Here is a 23,736-nt window from a genome sequence, read left to right on the forward strand (position 1 = left end):
CGATAAAAAACGAACAGTTAGTCAACTACAAATGAATCATTTATGCTTTAAAACATCATGATTTGCTAATGATATACCTATTAAGACTTATCAATTGTAGTTCATAGTGGTCATATAGATTACTTGTATAAACACATGTATTGTGAACTAGAATAATAAAATCTCTTGTAATAATTCATTTCGTATTTCTGTTCTGATTGACAGTTGAGAAGAGTAGTAATTTCTTGTTCGTGTGATATATATATATATATATATAATGTTGCAGAATCGCGTGATGCTGGTACCTATCTCTTCTACGCACAGTATTCAGATAATGTAAGTTGATCCAACAGATAGGCAGTAAAGAAGATTATAATAGTAACAGTAGTAGTGAGAAATATCATATTTAGTCGAGTTCATAAGTGGACGCATATGACTCTAGACTAACTGTCCAAAGACTGATAGAAGAGTCCGAGGTCAGGAATAACTCAAGAAGAAATAGTATAGGCATTAGACGATGATCATTCAATTAATTAAGTCTATTGAAACTAAAAAAAGTCAGGATCAATATTGAATGACCTATTTAACTGTAAATTTTGAAGAATCATTTATGTTTACAATAATACCATCCAATCATCAGTTATTATCGAGAAACGAATGTCATATGTTAAATCAGGTCGAAAAAAGTCAACATATAGGTCTCAGATTATCAATATTTCTGTTGAAAAAAAAGGAATGCAGATAAGAAAAAAAAGCAATCACCATAGTGATATCCAAGTGGAATTTTTAGTACAATGTGTAACGTTTTCATGTGCATAAGATAATTGAACACATTTATCCTTTGGGCACTTCATTTAGCATCTAAATGATATGCATATTTTCTGTTCATACATTATGAATAGAATTTCTTATTTTTACTAAAATAAATAACTAAAACTTTGCGAATTTTTAATCACGTGAATTTGTTTGTTTTTCTCTTGCATTGGGAGGGGTGATAGAAGAATGTAATAGATAATGAAAAGTCATTATATCATATTAAGATAGAAAGTACAATACATAAATTAGCATTTCTCTTATAATCCATCGTTAATTACTACATACCGATGATTATAGAAAAAAAAATAAAAGTACTCTTTTCTAGGTTATATACACTAGTTCTTTTACACAGTGGAATTCAGTGTCTCAAAATGACTTGAATGTAGAGAGTTATTTGCGTAACCTTGAACTAGAAATTATACTGTTATGAGATGTAGTCAAACTTTCCTATCGACACTACGGTTAGTTCACTCATGATAGATCTATATGTTATTCAGTAAATAACAAGCTATTTGATATTTTGAAAATTAATATTTACTAACTCTGATGACTTGGAATAAGTGAAAAATGTATACTAAAGATTATTCCCTTCCAGATGGTTAAATGTTAACAGTTGTGTGCTTTGATGTTGATTCCTTTAGTTCATTGATTTCAATTTGCATCTTTATCGAAGAATGTTGATTTTAGCATTGGATTGTTTTGTAATTTCAGTCATTTGTTTCAGAAGTAATTCACTTGCCTTGAAATCTTAGAGCAGACAATTTGGAAAAAACAACTAGAAACATCGTAGAGCCATCAGTAACTGTAAATTTCTTATTCGTTTATTTAGGAAAGTTATCATTTACCTATTACAAAGGACAGAAAAGGCTATTGGAACAAATTATTTTGTACATACATCTAAAAATTCAATACCATCTATAGAATCTAGACAAACCATTCTACAGGTCTAGTTTAGTGTTAAACTTGGAACAAATATGTATCAGCCTATTCAAAGTTATCTTGATTTACGGAATCTAGATGAAGTGGAAGTTTTCATTTAAGTAACGGTTCCTAATCGATATCCATCAAAATTCATAGACTAGAGTGGAGAACGCAAAATATTGAGGCCTACTGTACCTGAAAAAAGTCAACGCTAACTTTAAGTATTTTACATCATCAAGATAAGGATAATTGAATAGAAAAACTCTATGATTAACTATAAATTCCAACAGTATATAAAAGATTGTATAGCATTCTATTGTGTTCGTCGATTCACATATATGTGTGTCGAAACACATACATAGATAAGACTAATCGTGATATGCTACTAATGCTAGTTGAGTAAGTACCTTAATGGTTAAAAAAGCAAACTAAGGGTAGGTGACAAGCCTTCATTCTTTTCTATCGTTAAACATATATTAGAAATCCATTGTAGAACCAACCTATGAACAATCTATACATTAGTGTATGAAGGTGAGAATAGGGTGATTTGTTGAAAGCTAAGTCAAACGAATATTTAAACCTCTTTTACATGTTCAAAGACGTTTGTATCCAATATTAAGTCGATCATTTGAATTTTGGGAAAAATCCTGTGGTATCAACAATGTTGTTCTCTCCTTGTTATTCTTTCTATTCATATGTTCCTATTTGTCAAGCTTTGAGTTCGTATAAATATTTCAACCAGTTAATGTTCGAAATGTTTTATCCTAACATACATATTATCTTGAAAAAACTAGCCTTCTTATTATCCGATCCAAATGAATCACAACATTCTGCGATTGACATTACTAAAGAAATATACACTTTGGATAGAATTTTACGTTCGGGGTAAAATTCATTGGTCAGAAACCAGATTGTATGTGGTGAATTTTAGTAGGGATCAAACTTTTGCAATTATTCACTAACTACTTGTTAGTAGTTACACATATTTAAGAAAAATTGAAGTCCATCCATGCATTTAACAACATTCCATTTTGATAAGCAAAACCCTGTAATGCGATAGCACATATATCCTGTTTGTGTATTGGACTTTAGTATAACCTTTTAAATTAGGCGACGTTAGGAAAATGTGACAATAGTTTGGAATTCCTATTAATATGTGATTACTGATACTAGTAGACTGTCATTACCAAATGGCAACAAGGATGAAATCCCACAAACACAAGTAGGAAGATGTAAGTTCTTACTGAGGTTTATAACCTCGTGCTTATCATGTTCTTCAACAACCTTAAAGGGAAGTAAGCTTTCGATTTTAAGAAATGTGCTGACATTTCATATTTGGGAGCAAGGGGTCATACTTCATAAACGTGAGTCACGTACTTGGTAGCCAGTTAATGTACGACTACATTCCTCTTCAATGTTATAACCCTAAAGCAGTATCACTTTTGGCGTAGGTGATGTAAACATGTTTGCAAATGCTTTAATACCTATTTCATACCACTAACTAGTACCTTTCTTTCATTGAATCGCTTATTCGATTTATAACTATTTTGCCAAACATGATGATCGTTCCCGCCTTATCATTTAGTTGTGAGAAAATAATCTATTCCGTTAGCTTCTAAACACTGTTTGAATAATAATACTTGATTTTCTGGTGGTATAAAAGAAAAGTAGCAAGAATGTTTCCATCAAACTAGTTGACGGCTCATGAACTTAAGACTTTCGAAAAGATCAGACAAGTATTCTCTATAATCTATTCATATTCTTAGGTTGTCTTTAAAATTCTAACCATTTTCTCTTTTCAGTTACTTTCTTAATGGTCATCAGAACATTTTATAGGATAATCTATAGAACTAAATTTAGATATATTGTTAGTTAATCTTTAAGTCATATAAAAACGATCATTACCAATAATAATATTCGTATGATTATCTAAATTTTTATAAGTTGTACATTGTAGATGTTTTCCTATAAATGTAAAGTTTCTCTAACTAAAACAAATAGTGATGGGCATTCGAATACGTTGTTTATATTACAATCACTACTACTACTATACAAATTTAAAGCCTAGTAAATGATCAGAAAATAATGATATAATAGTAATGTACATTTCATTGTATACTTACTTTTATATTAATGATATTAACATATCTGATTTTCTCAAACCATAATATCAATAAAACAGTATGGATGAACAATAAACAGTAATGATAATAAGAATAATGACAATAATGGTAACAATAATAACTAAAAATAACATAAACGACAACAAGGCAAAAAGCAAAGAATAAACGTTTAGTAAGAGAACAATAAACTGATGGAAAGAGAAAGTGTGAGAAAGAAACAGAGACAGATTTTTGGTTTACAAAAATGTCAGTCAGTCAGTCAGTTAACAATCATGACTAACAACTGTAAAACAAGTAGTAATTGTTTGTACAATTCAGTCAAAATAAAAAATATACGTTGATCTTCTTTTTTAATTCTCTATTATTTTTGAATAGTGAAATTCCTATCAACTGGATATAAACCAAGAGGTGAGAGTGCATCAACAATATTTTCACTTTGCTGATAAGATTGATGTTGACCATGATCAGTAGATGTCGCTGTAGAGAAATGAGAATAAAGGAAAAGAGGATAGAATAAAAACTTATATATTTAATGATACCTATACATGATCATTTTTTATCTCAGTTAATGAAGTTAATCGCAAATTTGAGAAAGAGAAAATTTAATCATATTTTTTGCTATACGAATACAAAGAATTTGCAGTCACCGATGCCACAGATGACGAACTGAACCTCTTTACAAAAACTCTCATCGATAATGGGTATCCACCAAAATTTGTCAACAAGAATATAAAATTCAAACCTTCAAAAGTACAGATAACCTATGCATAAAAAACCCTCTTTATATATGAAAGTTCAAAAAGTCCAAACTTCGAAAACAAGTAGTCAAGATTTAATCAGAGATAAGTATAAACTAAGATGATTTACCTTAATGATGAAACACGCACCAACATTTATTACTAAAACTGAACAGTTAGTGGTGGTGATAATGTATCACAGTGAATTGTAATAATTCTGACTGGTTAAGCGGTTAGAGGTAATCGACAGGGAAATCCTGTCTCAATTACGTTTTGTACTAGTTGGACACTAGTCAACAAGGCGTAGCAGCTGCACGAGCAACTGAGTGATAACATATCCGACTATGAAGTTGGTTGGGTTTGAATAGCCAACACCTCCCCAGGGAGAAACAGCGGTCTCCTCAAGATTCCAGACAAGTCACTACTGTTCTGTAGTCAATCGTTTGTAAATTCTGATTGGGAAACATTGAAATTATAAAACTAAAATCAGTGCAGATGAAAGGCCTATCAAAACTATGGATTCTTTTGATACAGTAGTAAACCATGGAATGACACAATACGAAAACCAACTTATCAGTGGATAAAGAGATTCTTTGACATGGAAATGACGATTTTATTAATTAGCCAAAATAAACTATTTCAGATTGATTCCACGGTAGTAGGGTAAATGCAAGTGTTCTGAATTTATCCAGTTACTCGGAATAATGGTAATATCAACTTGATGGTAAGGAAAACTAAACTTGGTTCAAGAAGGATTGAATTCGTGGACTAGAAGACTGGAATAACATTGGAAATTGCGATACACAAAAGAAAAAATGAAAGCATATGCGTCACCGCAGCTTGATTTTAGGCAATGTCACTCAACATCTAAAATCATAGGTAACAATTATTTTTTAAGTCCTAACCCGAAAATTTGCTCGTCCCGAAGACACTCTGATCGATGGACAATGAAATTGCAAACTAAAACATGTTCTAATTTGCCCAATCCTGGCTTTTCCTTAAACGGCTCTTACATCAGACGATACTGAACTTTGGGATAGGGAGTGACTGAGAATATGCAACGGGTCCCAGTCACTTCAGTAGATAAAGATTTATAGTCCCATCAACCGATTTGTTAAAAAACCCACTGGTTATAAATGTTCTCGAAATTCGCTGGTACTTTTTAACCTTTTAACTTAAGTTACTCACAAAATATAGCCGATGAATATACAGCTAGCTGATTGGAGATTAGCATTACCTTCATGACTGAATACGTGTTTAGCTAGTTCCTTGTTATGTAGACCTTTTCATTTTCAAACTAAGGTCCTCCTGTAGCGATTTCTCGGGTTTAGTTGAGAAAATATTGAGGGGTCACTATATCAGATAATGTCTCTTCTCATACTTAAAGTTGGTGTTTACCAGTACTAAGCGGTTGTTTTAGCAAAACTAAAGCAGAGGGTCATAACTATCTATTTTTTTGGTTCAGATGTTGAGAAACTACCCTAGACATATTTTTTCAGACAGACTCTTCCTACCAATTCGGATATAAAAAACATCAACTTTGATTACTACGCCCGAGCGTGCAGCCTTATGGAAGAGTTCAGAGGGTTTCTGATGGAACTTATCTCTTACTTAAACAAGGCTGTGATCAGTGGAGGCGTAGGCAGACGATGGCGTGCATCCTTATCTCAGAGTTGTCACAGAATTATTTGATCGGACGGAATACAGGGAACTGTCTATTGGGATCCAGACAAAGAATGTCTGTCCTGTTTTTTTTAATTAACAGCCGAAAACCATAACAATGTTATTTTCCAAATTACATGCAAATATGCTTTCGAATTCGGCTTAAAAACCCAGAATAAGGTCTACAGGTGAACAGAATACTAGGTGAATAGTCAGAATGAACATCTACCTTAATATCAGCTGATAAAAGGATATAGTTTACAAACACAGACTGATTAGTTAGATAATCATTTCAAAGTAAGAAGCACTGAACAGCCTTTTCACTCATCCTTGACTCTACCAGAGATCGAAATCGGGATCTGGAGGCCTTATGGTATGCAATGAACCTTCAGATCAATGGGTCGACGTTCAATGGTACGAACTTCTAACTTCAGTCAATTCGCGCCATTGTATGACCACAATCGAATGTCATTAGTGATCGTTGTCTCACAACTACTATAGTTGAACTCCATTGATCACGGTTTCTCACATGAATCCCGGCAATTCGCTTTCAAAGTTATTCACTAGTGAGTATTGTTAGTGAAGGGAGTTTGTGTATATAGTTCAATTCTCCTTAGTTGACATCGCAGACACCCGTCCAGTGCTTCTCGGTTTTCAATGGTCGTTTAACTAAAGTCAATCTACACTGTGAACCATGGATTGAACAATCTCAACAAATCTCCTACACCAATAATAAAAACCTGATAGGTTGGTAAGATAAGTGAATATACTACAATTCGTTCTAAAGATTATAAGCAATTGAAGAAAGCACGCTTATTAGGTCTAAGAAAGAGCAACAAGAGCTGAACAAAACAACTTTCGAACAGAAACAGTTTTACAAATGAATGCAAATAAAAGAAATAGACACTGTGCTTACCTTTCGCTGTTAGTGCCTTTTTAGCTCGCAGAAATTCAGCAAACCTGGACTTCACCGGTTTTTTCTGTACATCCTTTAATTCCCCAAAAAACGGTGAGTGAAAAATTTGACTTTTGAGTCAACAGGATCATATTATGAATTGGAAACATTTACATTTGATAATGCGCTAAACAGTAGTGGTTTACCGAGATCTGGGTGTATTTCTTTCTCATATAGTAATAAGGAGTTACCCGTTTTCTTTCAAATGCATTGTTAGTGTCACCTAACATCTTCATTAATTTTACACAGAAATCACAGTATACTGAACATTTTACAACTGAATTTACATGGACTCTATTTCGCATGGTATGTTTTTATATATTTTACTTATGGCTGGATAACATATGTGGCAGTTTTCTCACATAAAACACCAATTGTATACCATGGTTCTATACCAGACAACATATCATACCTAAATTATAGTTGAAAACTTGTGAACAGAGATAGTAAAAGCCTTGAATCGAGAATGTTAGGGGCAAAAAAATAATATCCATGTTAAAGCTTTGCAATAATGAAGTAAACAAAACTGTCGACAAACCCTGTCAATGAATATCAACAAACATGATATCTGGGATACCAACCGTAGCTGCTACCTGGACGAAGTAGTCGGGCTTTGCAATCGAAATGACCCGATCGAGGTATATTGGCTGGAGCATATGTTTCTGTAGGTTTTACCATGCCAGGCAAGCCGGTTGGAAAACGGTAAGACTAAAAGCAGCAACTCAAGGTCTGAGGGCGAAGTCATACTGCTGACTGTAAAGGGATGTGACAGCAGTAAGATGCTTTCTTCGGACAACCAGCATCTGCTGCCTTCTCACAAGGAAGGAAAGGGTTAGAAAAGGTCAACCCTAAAAATGTCACGCCTCACCTTACCTCACGGATTTCCGTCTCCGGTGGTAAGGCCCTGATCTTCTCAAACCACTCTCATAAACTACATGTAAGAGCTCTCAACGTCCGGACAACAGGCCTCCTTAACTAGGACTTTAGAATCTCGCACCATCGATGTGTGCTGCGTCTCCGAAACGCGCATACATGATCTGAGTAGCGTCATTCATTTGACCTCACCATGTCAAAATAAAGACCCATCTTGATTCACGCTTCGTGTATCTGGAAGCCTTGATGCTGCTTCCTGTGGCCTCGCTGGAGTAGGTATAGCATTGAGTCCGAGGGCAGGATCAGCTCTTTTAGACTGGATCCCAGTAGACAGTCGTTTGTGCTCTGTCCAACTAAACAGAACAGTAAGGACTCGGAAAAATAGGGACACTCATCGTTGCCTCTTCGTCTTCCCTGCCTACTTTCCCACTGACCGCAGCTCAGATGATATAAAAGATGAGTTTTACAGAAAACTTTCTGACCTTCTCCGAAAAGCTAGGCGTTCTGATGTAGTAATAGTAGCTGGTGACTTGAATACTCAAGTAGGTAAACTAAGCGAAAATGAAAGACACCTGGGTGGATCTTATGGTGTCGTGGCTCAAAGAAAAGATAATGGCAACCGTCTGTTGCAGCTATGCTCAGATAACCGCTTGTTTCTTGCAAATACTAACTTTAAGCACAAGGAAAAACATCTTTTGACATGGCGACCCCCGAATTCGTCCCAACGTTGGACCCAACTAGATCACGTCGCTATCAGCCACCGATGGAGGGGCTCGATAGAATACTATCTCTCATTCTGGAGCACATGTTTAGATTCAGATCATGCTCTAGTGCGAGCGCGTATTTGTCTGCGTCTTACTGGACGTAGGAAAAACACTGTAAGGAAACCTCTTAGGGTTCTACTTAATGATAGGCAAGCTAAAAAAAGTATTTCAGGAACAACTGGAAAAACAGTTAGGTAGCCATGTAAGTTGTGCCCACCCCGAGGCAGCGTGGAATGACATCCGAAAGCTGTGGAAACAGCAGTGATATCCACTAGTACGGTAAACCATAAGATTAGGAAGAAACACTGGATCTCAGCATCATCTACCACACTGATAAATACTCGTAAACTCATCCCATCTGGCTCTGAATGTAACGAAGAGCAGTCAACTTAAGCACAGGATAATAAGAAGCCTACGCAATGATCGCGAACAGTGGTGGGTAGCGAAAGCAAGAGAGATGGAAAAGGTAGTGGAAACATCAGACAACTGTTCAGACTTGTTAAGGAAACCGGTATTAGGAATCCAACTGTCAGCAAAACTATCTCGGAAAAAGATGGATATATTATTCATTCTCAATCCAGGAGATTGGATCGAAGGGCAGAACACTTTAGGGATTAGTTTAACGGGCCTTCAGCCACACTTCGGTTCCCCACAATCCCAAGTCGGCCTGAATGGCAAGTTAATGTTAGTCATCCACCTTTTTACGACGTTGAAAAAGCTGTAGGAAATCTGATGTATGGCTGGGACACATGTTACGTATGCCCAACCACCGACTACCCAGACGTGCAATGTTCCATGGTGTAGGATTAGGTTGGAAGAAAGCTAGGGGCGGCCAGATTAAAACGTGGCACAAATCCATGAAGTCACTGACAAGTAGACTTAGCCATGTTGGTAGGTGTAGACTACCTGGTTGGGATTCGCGAGATGATAGCAACCGACGGTTAGAGACTTTGAATGACATGGCTCAAAATCGTTTGCGATGGCGAAGGAGCATCCACTCTTTGTGTTCTACCAAATTCTAACCTTTTGAATTCTTCATGTCCCTATCCTTTTTCTCTTTCCAAATTTATTTCACTGGATTATACTCATTGAATAACATCTTCAAACCCTAAGCTTTCACATAATGCTTATACTCTTACTACTTCTGCCAATATAGGATTTGAATCAACAACTTCATCTCGGTGCTAATTTGGTATGGCAACTCGAACTGATGTACGTACGTACGAAGTTCTACGTTGTGACTGACTGATGTCTAGGATCAAAGAATTCATTCATTACCTATGTTCATCAAGCATCAAACCTACGATACATTGGGTTGGTCGGATATCGCCAAATAATAAGAGTAAGTTATCAAAATATGAGGTATACTGCATTAATGGCTTAATTTCCTAACGGATAAACACACATATGGATGAGTATACATGAACGCTAACTCGGTTAGTCAATAAAAGCTGTTTTCTCACTCAAGTAGTTGGTTTGGCTTACGTATAGAAACTTGTGTATCAGTATCAAAATCGGAAAATGGATATCATAACCATCGAATCGTAACATTGGGTTACTTAGACCAGAGGATATATTACAATTCGACTGATGGAGTTCAATTACAGCTAAGATCTGAGCATGATGTATGTAACAACTCAATAATTCATTAGTATGAATGTCTCAGTTCCATAGAAATTCAGCCAACGCCCATACATGTTAGTGTTATTGCATTTAGGTATATCCGATTTTTTAATGGCGCACATTTTAGATCATCTTGCATTACTCTATGGAGGATGTACCCTGTGTAGAAAGAACAGTACATTAGAAGGGTTTCATAAGGAGTTGATCGCTTTCTTCAAAGGACATATAATTTGACACATGAAGAGATGAAATAGAGATATATTTTTATCCATTATTTCAGAAATTCAGCAACAAAGAGAAACAGTTACCGGGTCTAGTCATTTTATTTTAATTTTACCAACGATAACAGATCCTAAACATAGATTCAAACGAAGTATCAGGCGATGGTTTAAACCTGTTAACTGGAAGATGATACATATGTTTTTATGAATGAGATTCAGACAGCAGAAGTCGACTTAATAAATACCAATCAAGATCACTTCTAAAGTTTTAAGAGAACGAATAAATAACTCCATGCAAAATGCGAATTTCTCCTGCATCCAACATACCTAATGGAGTTTAATCACTCATTGTGTTTTGTCATCACCGAAGTATCATTATTATTCGGTAGTACCTCGTGATATTTAGGTTCAGTTACGTAATCAAATAAGATCTTTATTTACCAGATGAAATGTTGCTTTACGTCATGCATACGATCAACATTTACGAGTCAACTAAGTTTTCATATTGACAATTACCTACTGATGCTGAGAATAACTGAAGGAAATAGAGACCCTAGAAGACTAAAAGATGACAGTCTGTGGAGTGAAGAATAGTTGTTTAAGCTAATATTTACCGCGGTCAGTGTGAGAACTAAAGGTTATGCTTTTAGCTAATTTTTCACATCATCGCAGGACATAATAATAAGTGGTTAAGCATACATGTCCATACAACCATTAAACATCATTTCAGTAAAGCAATCGTAGTAACATGATTCCGTATGGTATTACTTTTTAGAAAAAGCAATGAGAATACCTAGTACTTATGAATATACAGTATCAATATCTAAATGATGTGGAGAATTTTGATTGGAATATCCGGGATTCAACTCAACAATGTAGATGAACCATTTAATGTGAATAAACGACAAAATCAATACCTTGTTTGCTTTAACAGTTGAACCTAGCTTTTTTGAAAGAGAGGGATTTACATTGTACGTATTCAGAACTTCATCGCTAACAGACTGAGACTTTCTGGATTTACTATTCTTTGGAGTTGGTAAACGTTTTATTTGTTTAGATGGACGGCCGCGTCGTTTAACAATTTGTGATCTGGCTGGGGTAACAGGACACTGATCAATTGACCAATGTAATTCATCACGCCAAACACGTAGACGTTCGAAAGCACTATCGGATAAACTGATTTCATCAGCTACTAAGGTCCAATAACCTAAGAGATCATTTATAGTGGCTTCTGGTGCTGTTGCACTATTCGACAGTGTGTCAGATTTCCCAAGGCTTGTTTCTGCCATTTCAATTAGGGTTTTGAAAAATGGCAACTTTTTCTGTAACAATAATTGACATTTCCCAACGGTTGCCCTGATAGAGTCGAGTGCTATGTATTCGAAAAGAAAGATAAAGTAGTGAAGTTAAAAAGCATCACACTTAAATGATATAAAATTGTTTAGGTTAAAAATATACTTATTTAAGCACCACTTTTCTCACAAAACACACCAATCCACTTTATCACAAGAATTAGTGAGAAAAAAGGCCTAAGAACTACAATGATATGAGGCGAAATCGATACCATCACTTTCTATTTTTCATTATTACTAAGAATGATATGTAACTAACCAAGATATGACTAATGGATTGTTGGAACAGTGATACGAAGCCGTTAAGTCAGCCTGTTTACTTACTATTTTACCTGACTGCAGTTGCTATCTTGACATGGTGGTCAGGCTTGGATGTCCTGATGACCCAACCGAGCTATATCGCCTAAAAAATTTGTTCCCTTAGGTCCTACAATATCAAGCGGGTTGGTTGAAGAGCAGTGAGACTAAGAGCAGCAAACTAATAGTCTAAGGGCGAAGTCATACTACCGACTGTATAAGGGTGTGATGCCAGTACGATTTTTCTCCTAGACAACTGTTATCTAAAGCGATGCTACCTTCCTCCAACAGGAAGAGAGGGTTAAAAAGGTCGGTCCTAAGAATAGCACACCACCCTGACTCACGAATTTCCGTCGAGAGAGAAGCCTTAAAATTACTGAGCTATTTCATTTGAAACTACTCGGAAAAAGGTCATGTGACTAGCTTCAAATAGTTGTCACGCTCCCAGAGTGTCAAGATCATACTCCTAACCCAGTTCCTTTTTTCAGTTACTTTAAGAAGTATCCTTTTACGGTATGGACAGCCAGGAAGTGATAACTGATCTCATACCTCTAACAGTACTTAAGATTGTCTAGTTCATAATCAAACACCAACTAAACTATTCTCAAGTAAATGTTATTCACAAATATTAGATCCAACCAAGTTGCCACCCTCTTCACTTTCATAAATATCAACATAATTTCAGACGTCACGATATATACTAATTCATAACAATGAACGTGGGCAATCGTGAACATGAATTCGAATGAGAATACGTTGAAATAGTGAACAGAGGCAACATCAAGACAAGTAAAGTTTAAGGAGCTCATCACTTAGGTCATCCGCTGATTCATAAACATATGAAGATAGAATAGATCTATGATCTAATGAAAGGTATGACAAGTAAATATAGGGTCAGAAAAAACAACAACAGAAAATGTGCAGACAATTTCAGTATAATTACTAACAATAATCTATTAGACCTCATTTCAACTGTTAGTTCCTTGTGCAGAAATTTCAATGGCTCACTTATTACTACTTTAGGCACTTTCGATTACCAGAACACAAATGTTAATCCCTCACATAACATGCATAGTTTATTGTCATCTACGTATATTCTGTATGTGGCTATTAAACTACTTTGAATTCATTTACTGTTAATAATGAAATAGTGCGATAATGAAAGGAATTTTACACAAATAGAGGGTAGAGGGAATTGAATAAGACTACTAATGGATTACATATAGATTAGATTGAATTCACATAACCGTACTAGTGAGGTGATGCGTAGTCAGATCACGTTTTATCACATACAGGATTTGCAGACAACAAAAAACCCCGCATACACAAGAGGTGAATTTAGAAGCTTGTAATTCAGATTAAAATATACTTAAGGAGTATGCTGTTCAGAGATAAAATTTGGATACAAAACAACAGAAATCTGATGTGACTATAACAATACTAGTTTTAACTAGAGGGTATATTTTCAAACTAATCTGTCCAGCTTCATTTGAACAAGATTGAAATTTTATATAGTTTATGCGTACAGTGTGTCTTTCTTGATACAACTCACGTATCAGGTAAAGATCTGTGTACCCAGCTTTGAGCTAAATGGTTTGTGTGAGAGCTAATAATACTGCTCAGCATCCCAAAGCGAATAGGAGAGGAGTTAAAACTAGAGAACTACAGACTAAAAGTCTAGTGTAAGGTGCTGTATTTCTTATAATATTTTAGGTATTTATAAACAAATTATAAGAAAAAAAGACAAAACAGGACCGGTAAAAAATATACGTCCGTAAAAATTGAACCCCCACCTTTTTCCGGGATATTATCACATTCCTCGGATAAAACACAATTCCAATCTCCGCATAACGCAAGTAGTCGTGCTGTTTCCATATCTGCAAGCACACGAAATTCAGAGACAGAGCATGGATCATGGACAGAAGAGTTTGGAACATCATCAAAAATTTCTTTTGATACAGAAGTAGCTGTTATGATATCGTTATTTGATGGTTTGATATTCTCTTTTCTAAGTAAAAGAACATGTGTTAAAGCATTAAATCACCATACATATTCAAACACAAAATATTAATGTCACTTCATTTATTTTCAAAAAGCATGTAACGTATAATTTGGCGCTACAAGAAACTTTAGTACTTGAGATAAGCCCATGAGAGAAGAGGAATTCGTGTCTTTACATGATTACTTAAATCCTTGGACAATGTTACTGATCTGAAATTTTATAAGGTATTTATTGGTTCTCATATACATAACTTAATATCAAATACACTTCGCGAAGACATATTCTTTTATTTGGTTACAGAGTGAACGTAAAGCCATTTTAATAACAATCGTATAGACAAATTCACTCGATCAGTAAAAAACAAACTATAATTAAGCCTTCTTTAACCAGGCAGCTGTTAAATCTGGAAACAGATTGATTGGGAAAACACACAAGACCTAACGTTATTAGCTTTTATCCAATTTAATTAGTTAATGCATAAATATGGTAGATAAAGAAATGTATAAAATGATTAATCTTCATCACTACGTCTATTTTTTTAGTTAAAAACCAGATTTCCTCGCTTCAAAAGAAAGTATATCCTGCGTTTATTCGTCACAGTTTACAGACAGAGAACCCCATTCTAAACATCCTGGTATTGTTGCCTAAGGTGGTAAGGATGCACTCTGTCAGCGTCTTCACCAAACAAAACTATATCACCTGCGTATTTTAAGTCAACAAGTGAATCTCGTGGCAAAGATCAATCCCTAGACAGTGAGACGATGGGTGTTATTTCTGACAAAGTTAAATAAAAATGGGTAAAATAGACAACCTTGAAGAACACCGCTCGAAGTCACTTCCGACAACAATTAAGCATAAAATCTGACTCGACCAGTTTTTTCCAGTAGAGAGCCTGTACAAGGTTAATATGCTTCTCTGGTACGCCTTTCAGTGATAAACACTGCCAAAGAACCTCACGATCAACAGAGTCAAATGCTGCCTTAAGTCGAGAAATACTACTATTGTGGGGCGTTTGAATGTGTGTCTATGTTCTAGGACCTGACGTAGTGTGAATATCTGGTCTATACAACCACGTCCAGGTCGAAAACCAGCCTCGTTTTCTCTAGTCTGCTCTTCACGAGCTTTGGTTAGGCGTCGAAGCATTATTGAGCCTAATATTTAAGACACCATACTAGTCAGACTGATTCCTCTGTGATCGTCCTTTCTTAAGAACTGGGACCATCAGGGGTCGAGACCAGTCAGATGGGATTACGTCCAGATCCCAGATTTGAGCTGAGATTTCAGCTCATCTAACCGCTAAAACTGGATTACCACCCTTAAAAATGTAAAAGACCATCAGGCCCTGCTGCTCTTTCTCGCTTTGGATTACTTATAGCCTTTTCAACCTCACTAACAGTTGGAAGACCTACATCAACTCACCATTTAGGTTGCTTGGAGATAGTGAGTACCTGAGGTGTGGTTGAAGGCCAGTTGGACTGTCCCATAAGTTTTTCTGTTCATCGGTTCAATTTCTTGGATTGAGAGTGAATAATAGTCCAGTTTTTTTCGAAATAATTTTGCTAACTGTCGGATTTTCAATACCTGTTTCCTTGATAAGTCTGAACTGTTGTTTACTGTTACCTATCTCTGCTGTCTTTTCCATCTCTTCTGCTTTCGCTACCCACGATCATTACATAGGCTTTTTATCAGCCTACGTTTAAGCTGTCTTGACTCCTCATCGTGTTCAGGGCAGACGGAATGAGTTCCTGAACATCTATCGGTTCTGTAGACGCCGCTGAAATTCAATGCTTTCCCATGACCTTTTGGTTTAGGTTACAAGTAGATATCACTGCTGTCTCCACAGCTACCTCGGGGTGGATATCACTTTCACGGTTGACTAACTCTATCTAGTTGTTCCTGAAATATATTTTTAACTTTGTCATTAAGCTGAAATCGAAGGAGTTTTCTTGCTGTGGTTTTTCTACGTCCAGTAAGACGCAGACAAATATATGCTCGAACTATAACATGATCTGGGTCTAAATATTTGCTCTAGAATGACCGACGGTCTACTATCGAGCCCCTACAACGATAGTTAGTGACAATGTGATCCATTTGAGTCCATCGCCAAGTCAGATGATATCTCTCCTTACGTTTAAAGTTGGTGTTTATCAGAAATAGATGGTCAGCTGAGAATAGTTGCAACAGACGGTTGCCATTATCAGTTCTCTAAGTCGCAACACCATAAGATCCGCCTAAGTGTCTTTTGGTTTGGTTTAGTTTAGTCTACCTACTTGAGCATTAAAATTACCTACAACTGTTACTTCTTCAGAGCGCTTAGCTTTTTGAAGGAGGTTGGATAGCTTCCTATGAAATTCATCTTTAACTTCGTCCGAGCTGCAAACATTGGGGGATTGGGCAGAGACAACAAAAAGGCAAAGGCGTATGACCCCATCTTTTCGAGTTCTTACTGTTCCATTTGGTCGAAAAGCGCACAAGCGACTATCTATTAGGATCCAATCTAACAGAGCCTGTCCTACTGCATAACTTAATGCTCGACCTACACTAGAAAGGCCATGGGGAAGAGCAGTAGGGTCCCTCAGACCCCCTAAAGGTTAAATAGTGCCCGTTCTTCATATTGACAGGGTGAGGTCAAATAAATGACCGCACTTGAGTCCTGTGTGTGCGCTTCGGAGAAGTGACATACATCAATGGCGCGAGATTTTAGAGTCCTATCTAAAGAAGACTGTCTCCCTATCTGACACAAGGTTAGAACACTAAAAGCTCAAACACGTAGTTTTTAGTGTGGTTTCAGGAAACTGGAAATAACATTTCACGAATTCAAACCATTAGCATTAGTCTCCAAAACGTGATATCAGTTCATAAAGTCACGCACTTCTGGTCTCAGCCATGTTGGTAGATGCAGACTACTTGGTTGGAGTCCGCGCGACTATCGTAGCCAATGTTTAGAGACTATTCGTGACATGGCTGGGAATCGATCACAATGGAGTAGGTGTATACACTCTTTGTCTCCCTTTAAACCATGAGATTAAAATTACTTTATACCTTTTTTTCTAAGAACTAATTCTTTCTCTCTGGATGATGTCCTTATATGAAATGTTTATTTTCACCTGCTTCAGTTTGGGCACCTATGCAGTATCACAGCCCTCACACAAATCGAATGAGATTTTTGCGGCGCATATTTATCTGGTGCTTTCTTGTACCAATATTTATGTGTTTAAATGAATGAATGAAATGTTTATTTTACTACCATTGAAGTAACTACTATTAATTTGGTGTTCACCTTGTTGTACTAATGAGGTATGGCAACTTGGACTGGTGTATATATGTGTCTGGTTCAACATTGTAGCTAACTGACTAACTGGTGTCCCGTGGGCATAGAAGAATTATTAAGAGGTAAAGAAGGGATTCGATTGCCGACAAGATGATCTCAGGTGCTGATAGAAGAATGAAGGCGATTTTCAATCCCGCTTCCCACGCCGTGAAAGTATATTTCTTCTTGAGGGGTCTGAAAAAGAAGCTGAACTAGTGGTGGTCTTAGCGACCTGAGAGCGTGACCACAGAGCCCAAGAAGCAAGCGTTTGAGTCCAGTTGCCCAGTCTTCTTATGAGAAGTTTTTGATGCGAGAACCCCACACTTCAAAAGGCCTTATCGCCGGAGACAGAAATCTGTGAGGTAAGTTGAGGTGTGACATTTCTAGGGTAGACCTTTTCCAACCCCTTCCTCTCCTTGTGAAAAGGTAGCATCGCTTCAGACGCTGGTTGTTCGAGGGAAACACCTTACTGCTGTCACACCCCTCTACAGTCAGCAATACAACTTCGCCCTCGGGCCTTAAGTTGCTACTTTTAGTCTTACAGTTCACCAGCCGGCCTGCCTGGCATAGTAGGACCTAAAATGATATATGTTCCAATCAATATGGCTCGGTTGAGTCGTCACAGTAGGCAAACCGGACCACCATGTGAAAGTAGGAGATACGGTTGGGATTATTCAAAACCCGGAAAAGATTGGCTCGCGAGGAGCAGGCAGGTTTTTGTTCTGGTTGAAGATGTATTTATCATATCTTCACCCTCGGCCAAATGTTAGAACACTATCATACTTATTACAGGCCAACAACGGCAGTGTTTCTTGACATTAGGGAAACACTGTTTTCTGGAATTGTCTATTGGGGAGGCGCGTGCCTTAGAAGTTGACTAACATCTTGAAAACTCGATATACAAACACCTCAGACAGAGTAAGGACATATAACCACCTCTCTCCACAGTTCCATTGAGGCAGTCGGGTTAAACAGGGTTGACCAATCTCACCATTTCTCTTCAACTTTGCCATTGATGACGTTCTGGAAACAGCTGTGATAGATGTAGGTAATGGTGGTGTGGATCTGTTGACTAGAAAAAGACTTCTAGACCTTGAGTGTGCGGATAATATTGTCTTACTGTGCGACAATACCCTAGCCATGCAATCCGTGTCCGTAGGTATGGTATGTACTTTGCGCCTTCCAAGTGCAAAGTAATCTTACAAGACTGGCAGGACCCTGATCCTGCACCCACCCTGGGTAGTGAGTAGATAGAAGTAGCCGAGGAGTTCGTGTATCTGGGTAGCTGCATAAGTGATGGTGGCGCGAGTGATGGGGTCGATTCACGTATAGTGAAAGCCAGATAGGCTTTGCCAATCTGGGCCATCTTTGGCGCCTTCGTGATGTTAATCTGGCTGTAAAAGGTCGAATTTATAACGCGTCGGTGAGAGCAGTTTTGTTCTATGCTTGTGAGACTTGGCCTCTCTGAAATGAGGATGCTAGACAACTCTCTGTGTTTGATCATCGTTGTCCCCGAAGGATTGCCGACATTCAATAGCAACACCATGTTAGTAAAGAAGAGGTCCGGCATCGTGTGTTCGGGCATAGAGACGATATTTCAATCGGTGTAACTGTCTTGGAACATCGACTTTAATGGCTCGGACATGTCTTACGAATGTTGTCCCAGAGAACTCCACGTTGTGCGTTATTTGCCGATGCTGGGACCAGTTGGAAAAGGCGGAGACGTGGTCAATGTAAGACATCGTGTTGTAGTATGAAAGAAAGCTGTACAGGACTGATGAAGTAGTGAAACTTCATCACTTGAGATGACTGGGACACGTGTTACGTATGCCCAACCACCGACTACCCAGACGTGCAATGTTCCATGGTGTAGGATTAGGTTGGAAGAAAGCTAGGGGCGGCCAGATTAAAACGTGGCACAAATCCATGAAGTCACTGACAAGTAGACTTAGCCATGTTGGTAGGTGTAGACTACCTGGTTGGGATTCGCGAGATGATAGCAACCGACGGTTAGAGACTTTGAATGACATGGCTCAAAATCGTTTGCGATGGCGAAGGAGCATCCACTCTTTGTGTTCTACCAAATTCTAACCTTTTGAATTCTTCATGTCCCTATCCTTTTTCTCTTTCCAAATTTATTTCACTGGATTATACTCATTGAATAACATCTTCAAACCCTAAGCTTTCACATAATGCTTATACTCTTACTACTTCTGCCAATATAGGATTTGAATCAACAACTTCATCTCGGTGCTAATTTGGTATGGCAACTCGAACTGATGTACGTACGTACGAAGTTCTACGTTGTGACTGACTGTACAGGACTGACATCTGTTGGTCCTTCATGACTCCTTGGTAGGGGTCCTAGGAAATAGTGCGACAGAGTGGCATGTGACATTATCAGATGGCTCAGAGTAAAAGGCGATAGAAATAGTAATAATATTATTATCATTACGTTCATCACTATTTTCACTCTCATACACTAAATTACATTCATTTATACCTCTTTTTTATCATACTCATATTTTTTTCTTTATTTCTTTACAATTTCATTTTTACCGTGTGATGCATATATATTTTGGTGCCCCTTTGTACTGATGTTTGTTTTTAAATAAATAAATACCTAGGTTATCAAAATGTAACTAGGACTCATATAAGTACTCTATGAGGAAAAAAGGGTAACTGGTGAATCGGCAATGATTACACCATAAGATGCCAGTATTACAGGACTTAGTATTATTTCTACACTACTAGGGTACGATCGTTAGGGGAAAGTAAGGGCGAAAACATGGCACTAGTTCATTAAGCGGCTGATCATTAATCTGAGCTGTGTAAGGGAATCGTAGATTTAGGGTCAGGTATCCATTTGATGCCAGAAACCAATATTTGGGGAAAAATCGAATTTGATATGCTTTCTTATTTTTCTCTAAAGTCAGAATAGTTTGGCATATATAAACCTGTTCGTTTCATGTTTAGACTGCTCGTCATGCTTATTTCCCTGTTTATCTGACTTGTTCGAGTTATTTTCCTGAGTCAGTCAATGTAGAAGACATATGAAGCGGTACAAATGTGTATCGGTCTGAACTGCAGCAACTTACATCTGTACAGTGGGGAAGGAAGTTAGAAGTATGAGGGAGCTTTGGAAGGGAAATATCGACTCGGATGGGAAGCTAAACATGAAGTAAAGTCCAAAAGAACAAATAAAATCGCAGGTTGGAAAGTATGGAGAAACATTAAACTCAAGACTTAGAGGAAGAGAACGAGCTACGTCATTCGACGTCTTCAACTACTGACTACTATTATCCAATATGTCTCCATTTTCAAGTCTTAAGGACCATTTCATATCTAGAGGGACGAAGATACACTCAAATATTCTGGGAATGTTACTCAAGATGTTAAAAAGACTGAATTTTATCAACGTTTTTTCTTACGTTCGTTTATTACGACGATCAGAAGTGCAGTACCCTGAATTAATGCACACTTCGTAATTTTAATGTAGTTGAATTTGGCTGGATACTTAATCTTCAGGCAGTATAAATCACCCATTAATATAATGACTAGGTATAACTTAGTATATGACTGGGCAGGAAAGTCAAATCAAACTAAATAGACTTATACAAAATATTTCATTGACTTACTCTTCTGAAGTTGACGAACTTTTTTTCTTAACTCTTTGCCTTTCGTACTTGGTAATAGGTGTTGTGGTTTTTAACTGCGAACTCCCAGCAGATGGGTCGTTGTGGTTCGTTTCCAACAAAGAGAATCGACGGTTGATAATTATGCGGGAGAGGCGACGAGATGCTGATGAAACAAGATCATCGTATTTAGGCAAACGTAATGGAGTTTTGGAGTTGCTGGGATCCAACACACCCTCACTAAAAGACTTTGAGTAACTTAGTCTTCGAGGTCGAGAGTCCACCATAGGACTAGAGCAGATGGCTTGGAACCTATCCTTTTCTGAACGTATTTTACGAAGATCCATAGATTTACGAGCAACGAATTTTGGCCTGATAAAACTTAAAAGAACAATATGCTTCTTACTTGTTATCGTCGTCATCTGAATCACCTTCCTCAAACCAAATATTGCCTGGCTTACATTCGCGCAACAGTGATGACTTTATTGTTATTTCCGAGTCAAATTCAATTTCGTCTGCAGAAATTTGTCGAAAGTCTATATGTCCTCCTTCCGGAGTCTTTGGAACTACATCAATATGCACTCGTTTACGCATCAAATAAAACTGTGGAGTTAACACTAATTCGAAAATAAAACATAAGTGGTTTATCAGTTTATTTAAATTTTGAGGTACGGATATGAACAAGGTACATTAATAAGAACAGCATGCAGATGCGGTTATAAGTGGCAGGGTCTATCTAATAACAAGAGCTAAGTTGATAACTTGTTGTCTGAAATAATTTGATATAATTGAGGGAAACAAATAGGAAAACTTCAGCAAAAAGTGAGTTTTACAGTTTTAGTTAGGCTTCAGTAAAACATCAATGTGGGGAACAGATAAAGAAAAACATATCAGGACATGACTAAGAGGCATCAGTTTATGCTATTACATGTTTCACAAGGTGTTAACCTGTTTGAAATGGTAATAAAATGAGTATTTATCTTAGTGATTTGTGCAGCACTTATGTGATAACAACAGCACAACACCAAATTCCGATTGGCTATTACTGATATTCTGTGGCTGAAACATACGATATGAAGCAATAGTATTTCTGATACGTTGAGTCAAACAAATACAGACCAAATGATAAGTGAGAGATGCTGACAGTTCACACTGCTGGTCAAGACATGACTTAACTTCATGAGACAGTTGATAGGCTATCGGTTAAAAAAGTGGCTTGCTTTTCTAAGAGGCAGATATTTATGAATAAGTTGTCCACATATATTCGATTTGGATCTAAACAGTGATAGCATCTTAGTAACTTGGTTTTCTCACTCAAGTAGTTGGTTTGGGCACGCAAATTGGAAGTGTAAACGGTAGTAACGAGGTTAGGTGGCCCCATAACGTAAGAGTTCGTTTAACGACTTGAATATTTTGTACCTTGAAGCCCGTAGGTGCGCGACTTTAAGTTTACGCGTAAACAGGAAAGGAATAAGTTAGTGGGACTGAAACGTACTTATTATGAATAACGGACTGCCGCTGTGATCTAACTATGAGAAATGAAATCCAGCAGTAAGATAAAAAGAAAACCCTAGTAAATGAACTTCCTAGTAGTCAACATGAGCTATATGAAAGACTTCAGTTTCCCTGGTTAATGAGTCCCTTCAATCACGAAGGCATTAGAATGGAATTGTCATTATGACCATTGAGGGGTGATTAGAATTCAATTGTATCCCCCTGATAGAAACAGCAGTAACAGACCGAGTAGTTGGACTTTGCTACTAGAATCCAATACTTCTGACTTTCTTGAGATACATTACAAAACTATTAGGATATTCTCAAATTACACTAAGCAGTTTGGATGTTATTAGATGGTTAGCAATTTAACTCAAGATGTGATTTTAAACTTTTTACAGTTTCTTATTCCGAACTTTATATTTACAATAAATTATTGTGTAGTCTAAGTTACATGATAATTAACTTATACTCAAACCTTTTGGATGGGCTTTTTATAGGATTTTCAGTGCTTAGGATGCATGAAAGGTTAAATACACCCCTAGGTAACTTTACAGTGCTTACGTTTCGATTTACATCATCTTAATAAAGTTGACGTTAATCAAGTCAACAGAAATGTTGTGTTGTCATTGTTCACTTGGATTTATCCATATGAAGTCAGTTAAATCCAATGTCATGACAGGATTAAAACGTTGGTCTCTAGGAATTAGCATGGAATCGTAAATTCATATGCAGGTGAACAAGAAGGGATGTTCGGAATCTACTGATGTCAATGCGAACATACCACTGGAGCAAAGGCCAACACAGGAAACTCAGAACTCCCGCTCTTAACAGATAACCGTTATACTGTTGGTTCGGGGACTACTTAAACACACTGTACAGTTGACATGAAGGCAAATGAAGGTAATGGAAAAGAAGTATATCATTATTTTATATGACGTAATACATCTTTTCCACATGGTGGTTTCACTT

The 23,736-nt window shown here is 37.0% G+C and overlaps 1 protein-coding gene across 1 annotated transcript; it reads right to left on the reverse strand.

Annotated features, from left to right (window-relative positions):
- Positions 1–4,200: 4,200 nt before the first annotated feature.
- Smp_143460 (hypothetical protein) lies at positions 4,201–21,864 on the reverse strand (the record flags this gene model as incomplete). The annotated part of the gene is made up of 6 exons (XM_018796316.1): positions 4,201–4,316; positions 7,155–7,227; positions 11,592–12,046; positions 14,117–14,331; positions 21,274–21,642; positions 21,677–21,864. The coding sequence occupies 6 exons, from the start codon at positions 21,862–21,864 to the stop codon at positions 4,201–4,203; spliced, it is 1,416 nt and encodes a 471-aa protein (XP_018650541.1).
- Between the last annotated feature and the right edge of the window lie 1,872 nt (positions 21,865–23,736).

Source organism: Schistosoma mansoni, chromosome 2 (assembly GCF_000237925.1).
Source record: "Schistosoma mansoni strain Puerto Rico chromosome 2, complete genome".
NCBI lineage: Eukaryota > Metazoa > Platyhelminthes > Trematoda > Strigeidida > Schistosomatidae > Schistosoma > Schistosoma mansoni.